At 42.1% G+C, this 7,562-nt stretch overlaps 1 protein-coding gene across 1 annotated transcript; it reads left to right on the top strand.

Moving 5' to 3' along the window:
• Positions 1-5,675: 5,675 nt before the first annotated feature.
• On the top strand, positions 5,676-6,844 carry s1pr1 (sphingosine-1-phosphate receptor 1). The gene has a single exon (XM_056277699.1). It carries the CDS (start codon positions 5,726-5,728, stop codon positions 6,842-6,844), a length of 1,119 nt encoding a protein of 372 aa, XP_056133674.1. The 5' UTR covers positions 5,676-5,725.
• Positions 6,845-7,562: the final 718 nt, after the last annotated feature.

Raw genomic sequence — 7,562 nt, 5'->3', positions numbered from 1 at the left:
CAACATGTAGAGTAGGGTAGTTACAGCATGTAGAGTGCAGTATATACAGCATGTACAGTACAGTATGTACTACATGTACAGTACAGTATGTACAACATGTACAGTACAGTATATACAACATGTACAGTACGGTATGTACAACATGTAGAGTGCAGTATATACAGCATGTACAGTACGGTATGTACAACATGTAGAGTACAGTATATACAGCATGTACAGTACAGTATGTACTACATGTACAGTACAGTATATACAACTTGTACAGTAGATTATGTACAACATGTAGAGTAGGGTATGTACAACATGTAGAGTACGGTATGTACAGCATGTAGAGTACAGTATGTACTACATGCAGATAGATGATTTATTGTTATACATATCCGACTCTTCTGTTTCTGTCCCAGCAGCTCTTTTGCCATTTTCACTTCCTTCGGTCACTTACCAGGCTGAAAACACACTGCATGCAACCAGCCATGACAAGTTCTGAAAGAAGCATTCATCTCCATCTGGACATAATGATAATCAGCAAACAACAAAGATTACAGAATATGACAAACTAGGATTGAAAACTGGAATATACTGACCATAAATCACAAGATATGGAAAATCATGCCGTCAATAATATTAACAACAATTGGTGTTATTACACAGAGGATCAGTTTAACACTAAGGTTAAGTCTGATCATAAACTATCAATTATCCACTTTAACAGGACAAGCCTACATGCCCACTTCCAAAACATTAAAGAATATTGAAGTCAATTCAAGAAACTGTTCAATATAATATCATATCATATCATATCATATAATACAGTATAATATAATATAATATAATATAGTATAGTATAATAGCCGTATCAGAGACTTGGCTCAGCCCTGAGAAGGGGTGTGGACTTTGAGTTGAATGGATATGAATTGACGTATATGATCAGGAGAAACAAGAATTGGGGGGGGGGGGGTTATGTGCGTGGATAAAATCGTCGGCTAAATGACTGTAATGTCATGTCATGTCATGCCATTTCATGTCATGTCATGTAATGGGGGGTGAGGCTTTGTATGTGGATAAAAGCATCGGCTACATGACTGTCATGTCATGTCATGTCATGTCAAGGGGGGTGAGGCTTTGTACTTGGATTAAAGCATCGGCTAAATGACTGTAATGTCATGTCATGTCATGTCATGTCAAGGGGGGTGAGGCTTTGTACTTGGATAAAAGCATCGGCTACATGACTGTCATGTCATGTCATGTCATGTCATGTAATGGGGGGGTGAGGCTTTGTATGTGGATAAAAGCTTCAATTATAAGGTGGTGTAAAGCATGACGACAGCGGCTGATGATGTGCTAGAATGCGTTACAATAGAAATCTGCGTGGATGAAAAGAAAAATGTAGTGGTGAGCTGTATCTACAGATCACCGGGATCAAATACTGAAATATTTAAGGACAGGACAGAAGAAACTTCTTCACAAGCAGCACAACAGGATGTGTTCATATGTGGGGATTTCAGTATAGACCTGTTAAATCCAAGTAAGCACAATAAGGCAGAAGAGTTCATTAACACAATGTATAGTTTGGGTTTATATCCTAAAATCACTAGAGCTAGCAGAACCACACTGCACTGTGCCACCTTAAAGGCAACATATTCACACACATTCTAGAAGGCCACACTGAGACCGGGCGTTTAATACATGACCTCAGTGACCACCTACCAGTGTTACTGTCTATGACTGCAATCTTGGGCAGAACAAAGTTCCCATCAACATGAAATACTACATGAGAGTAAGAACAGAGGAATGCTTTTAAAGATGAATTACTAAAACATAACTGGAACATAGTGTACAAAGAACAAGACACTGGTAAAGCTTATGGTTCATTCCTAAACATATTTCAATCCTTATGTGACAGAAGCCTAAGCTGCCCTCACTACTTTACAGATACTGATGATGAGACTATAAATAATAACATGGGACATGTGGTCGATGGCTTCAACAGATTCTTTGTAAATGTGTGGCAGGAAAACTCAATGACACACAAACAATCACGGGGGGGAATGACAGTGAACATGGGGACAGAAATCCAAGTTCCACGTTTCTTAGAGCGGTAGAAGAGAAAGACATCGTGGACATTGTGAACAAATGCGAGAACAAAAAAATCTACTGACTGGAATGATATTGATATGATGTTGATATGACAATAGTTAAGAAAGTAATGGAATGTGTTGCTACACAACTAACCAACATCTACAACATGTCCTTTCAATCTGGTAAAGTTCCAAGCAAAATTAGAATAGCAAAAGTCATACCCTTATATAAAACTGGAGATAGACACCAATTTACAAACTACAGACTGATTTCATTATTGTCACAATTGTCCAAAATACTAGAAAACTAGTTGCTGCTAGACTAGACAAAGTCATTGAGAAGCACAATGTGCTGACCGACAGACAGCACAGGTTTCAACCAAACAGATCCACATCTCTGGTGCTCGTTGAATTAACTGAAGAAAAACTAATTGCATAGACCAAAAATACTTTGCTGTGGGAATATTTATAGATCTAAAAAAGCTTTTGACACTATTGACCACAACAGATTAATAGATACATTGGAAAGGTGTGGTATCAAGGGGTGGTGCAGAATTGGCTAAGAAGCTACATATCTAAATAACAGGCATCAGTTTGTAAAGACAGGTGAACATAAATCATCATGCATGGATATTACTTGTGGTGTACCCCAGGGCTCCGTTTTAGGTCCAAACCTGTTCATTCTGTACATAAACGATATATAAACGATGTCAAACATATTGAAATGTGTTCTGTTCGCTGATGACATGGATGTATTGTAACGTGCATGGATAAGAAGACAAGGTGGCCGCTGGCCGCCGGCTCGTGGGTCTGATCCTTCAGTCGAGCGGTTAGCGATGTCTCCTGCGGTGCGGGCGACACGGGTTCGCTTCCCGGCCGCGGCAGTCCTGCGGTTGCGTTGTCTACCCGAATTCGCGACAGTATTTTGTTCTGGTCCGACAGTACAGCAGCTTTTGGAGGTGACCACAATACACATGGAAAAATTAAAACGGTGGTTTGACAAAAACAAATTGTCCTTAAATCTGGACCAAACAAAGTTTAAGTTGTTTGGAAATTATAATGTACTAATGTACTATTAGTTTTATGCTACGATGATAGCATCACTATTATATACTGTTATGTTCCACTAGTAAACTAGAAGCTACTGTGATAGTATTATATGGCTATGGTGATAATACTGCCGTTGCTGGATCATATGGGGTTGTTATGGGCCCGTGCAGTTCAGATGGCTCATTGTATTATAATCATCATCATCATCATTATTATTATTATTATTATAATTATTATTATAGTTTTTATTATTGTTGTTATTATTTTTGTTTTTGTTATTTTGTTATTATGACTGCTATTATAGTTGTTCTTATTATTGTTGTTATTGTTATCATTATTATTGTTACAATTATTATTATTTTGATTACTGTTATTATTGTTGTGTTATTATTATTGTTGTATTATTGTTATTGTTGTTACGTTTATAATGATTAATTGTTATTACTATTATAATTATTATCATAGTTGTTTTTATTATTGTTGTTATTATTGTTATAATTGTTATTATTGTTGTTGTTGTCGTTGTCGTTGGTGTTATTATCATTATTGTTGTTGTTGTTATCATCATTATTGTTGCTGTTATCATTATCATTGTTGTTGTTGTTGGTTTTACTAAGCTGTGAATGTGTCGTTTCTCTAGTGTCCAGACATAGCCTGTCCGCGTACAGTAACTCGACAAATTAAGTAATTCGGGTTTAAACACAAGATTCAGAGCAGAACTCATTTAAAACATTCATTCCTGACAGTTTAGTAATCTAGATACACGTGACAGATCAATTATTTTAAAGTGACCATGGCCGTTCAAACGGCTAGGCTACTCCAGTCACACACATCACTCAAGATGAGAGAGGTCCTGGGTAAGACGCTACACTGCAACTGCAGGCTGTAGAGGGGTAGCACCTTACCTCTGCAAGGGCCCTTTGGCTAAGGACGATGTCCCTACTGATAGACCTGGTCCTCCTCCTGCACGCCTGTGTGGTACTTCCCATGGTGCCCAGTCCAGCCAACACATTGGGATAGGAGAGGGGAACTCTGATTTCAACTCCCCCTGCTGCCTTGTGGGTTGATGCCTCTTGACACAAAGCCTAGGAGGAGGTAACTCTGAATTCAAATCCCCGGGCACAGTCTAGCCAGCTGTCAGTACCCGGAAAGGGTCAACCCTTCCCCGGGCGCCGCACGGCGGCTGCCCCCTGCTCCTAGCTACACAGCTAGGATGGGTTAAACGCGTCATTGTATTGTGGCGAATTCTACTGGAGTGTTCCTGCTGGAAGTCAGGGGGTTCATTTGCATATTACCCACGATGCAACTGAAGAGTGTTAATGTTTTATGTTGTAGGACGCTGAACATGTTAAAAACGGACATATCTGTTACAGATAGCGGGGATGTGGTGGAGGGTAGTGGGGACGTTATGAGAGAAGTTGTATTAGACAGCCTGCTATTTCCCACCATGAGGGTAAAGACTAGGCAAATAGGTGAGGTCGCTTCCGTGGCCTTGGACAGGAGACATGCTGAGACCAACACTAACTGGTGTCTGTTATCGCCGCCTTGTCCATTATTTGACCACGTCACAGTATGTATGAACAAATGACAAATAAAGTGTATTCGGTATTCTGTAGGGGGCGCTGCAGGGGGCGTGGTTAAGCGTGAAAGTGCGTGTGTGTGAACGTACGTGTGTGCGGGTGGGGTAGAGCGTAGGAGCGTTTGTGTGTGTGTGTGTGAGAGAGAGAGAGAGAGAGAGAGAGAGGGGGAGAGAGAGAGTGGTGGAGTGGTGGGTGGGGTGGGGGGGGGGTCCATTAGTTGGCCGCAGCAGGACGGATCTCCCTCATTCCGTGTGTCACTCCAGAGCAGCGCATTTCAGACTCGGCAACTCAACATCTTAGTCCAGATTCCGGAGCGGCGGTATTTGTCGAGGTAAGGTCCGAACAGGTTCTTAATGTAACACCGGTCTGTTGCTCGTCTGGCTGACTTGACGTCAGAGTCGTACGACTCATCATCTGGCATCAGCACCACGAAACAAGAGCAGACAGTTGCTCCTGCATCCGAGCGAACGTGGCTTCACCACGGTCTGCTCTTCAGACGCGTCCTAGACCCTCGTGGGATGGTAGAATACACAAATAAAGACCTGACGCGGGAACAGTAGAATAGGATTCAATCTTTGGGCTCAAGTGAACTTTCTGGAAGATTGTTTTAGAGATTTCTCTGTTCTGGGTCATGTTCAACCTTTATAACGTATTTTTCATAGAAGAAAGTTGAAGGAAGATTTTTTTTAGAATATGTATTTTTAATAAAGTTCTTCTTGCAGCAACCGTCTTTTATGAAACCAACTTTTATGAAATCAACGACGATCAAAAGAAAATGCTCTAAAGGGTTTAAAAAGACTCGCGCGTCTTAAATAACCGAGGGCGTCATCGTTGATGTGAATAGAAACCCTACTGCTACAGCTCTTTCTCATTGTGTTCCGTTACAGGACGATGGGCTCACCAACTACTCTCCCTCCATCTGCTCCCACCGAGGACTACTATCTGACTTGAAGAGGCGATGCTAGCGCGACAGCGCCCTCTACCGGACTCCATCTAGAACTGCAGGCTGAGGAAGCCATGGCTGATCCTGTGTATTCTGATTTGATAGCCAAACACTACAACTACACCGGCAAGTTCCGGAAAGTAGAACAGGACCCCAGACTGAAGGTGGACTCTGTGGTCTTCATCATTGTGTGTTGTTTCATTACTCTAGAGAACATTCTGGTTCTGCTTACTATCTGGAGAACCAAGAAGTTCCACAAGCCAATGTACTACTTCATAGGGAACCTAGCATTGTCTGACCTGCTGGCTGGTGTGGTGTACACAGCCAACATCCTGCTTTCAGGAGCAAATACATACAAACTGAGTCCCACACAGTGGTTCTTCAGAGAGGGAAGCATGTTTGTGGCACTTGCTGCATCAGTTTTCAGTCTACTGGCCATTGCCATTGAGCGTCACCTCACTATGCTGAAAATGAAGCTGCACAACAATGGGAAGACGTGCCGTGTGTTCCTGCTCATCAGCACTGTGTGGATGATCGCTGCCATCCTGGGCGGCCTGCCGGTCATGGGCTGGAACTGTATCGAAAATATGAAGAAATGCTCCACTGTTCTGCCTCTCTACCACAAAACGTACATCCTCTTCTGCACCACCGTCTTCAGCATCATCCTCATGGCCATCGTAGTTCTGTATGCACGCATCTACGCCCTTGTGCGTACACGCAGCCGTAAGCTGGTCTTCCGTAAGGTGTCTAACGGGCGTGGGAACCCTGGAGCCAACAGCAAAAGTTCAGAGAAGTCCATGGCTCTTCTGAAGACAGTCATCATAGTCCTGAGCTGTTTCATTGCTTGCTGGGCTCCTCTCTTCATCCTCCTGCTCCTGGACGTGGCATGTGAAATCAGAATGTGTCCCATCCTTTACAAAGCAGAGTGGTTCTTGGCATTAGCCGTCCTCAACTCAGCCATGAACCCTCTCATATACACCCTCACCAGCAATGAGATGCGCCGGGCTTTCCTCAAGACTCTACTCTGCTGCACCGCCTGCATCCGACCTGTGGGGAAGTTTTCCCGACCAATCATGGGCGCTGAGTTCAGCCGCAGCAAATCTGACAACTCCTCCCACCCCAACAAGGAAGAGCCGGAGTACTCTCCAAGAGAGACTATTGTGTCTTCTGGGAATGTCACCTCCTCCTCCTAAGCAGCCTCCAGGGCTGTGTATATGGTTTTCATAGTAGATGGATGTATATTTTAGTTTTGAATATAGAGTGTACAGTGGATGGATGTGTATACCTTAAGCTTGTGTTTATGGACTTTGTATGTCAGCTTGTACAGTCATCTCTGGAATCTTAATCCACTTGATACTGCTGAAAGGGCCATTAATGGTTGTTGAGCAAAAAATAAACTGGAAGAATGGGACGATAGGGACCGCAGCCTCTCATTGGACTGAAAATGAAACAACTGAAGAGATATTCAACATCATCAGCCTTCATCCAGAACCATCTCCTATTTCAAATTTTAAAATGAAGCACTTTGAGTCGCTGTCAGGAAGGCTGACTCAGAAAAACTCCAGGCAACAGTAGAGCAACCATCACCGTTGTTCCTGGAGCCAGCTCAGCAATCTGCTTTAGACATCATGACTCTCTAAAATGTCCTGATGGAGGAAGGACTAGAGCTGTAGCACTTATGTAATTGAAATATTTAAGAAATATTTGAAATACTTGTATTTCATCATTTTAACTTTGAAAGGCTAGAGAAACGTCTCGCTCTTTGAATCAGAATGTATTTTGTACTTTTCTTTGTTCCACCTATTGTATTGGATTAAGATGGTAGTAGTACACAAAGTATTTTCTATAATAGTTTACACTTGAAACAATCAAAACCCATGTCTGACTGAAAAATGAGGTTTCCTATTTTAA

This window comes from Lampris incognitus, chromosome 3, assembly GCF_029633865.1.
Source record: "Lampris incognitus isolate fLamInc1 chromosome 3, fLamInc1.hap2, whole genome shotgun sequence".
In the NCBI taxonomy this organism is placed as follows: domain Eukaryota; kingdom Metazoa; phylum Chordata; class Actinopteri; order Lampriformes; family Lampridae; genus Lampris; species Lampris incognitus.
This window is presented reverse-complemented; position numbering and strand designations above follow the sequence as displayed.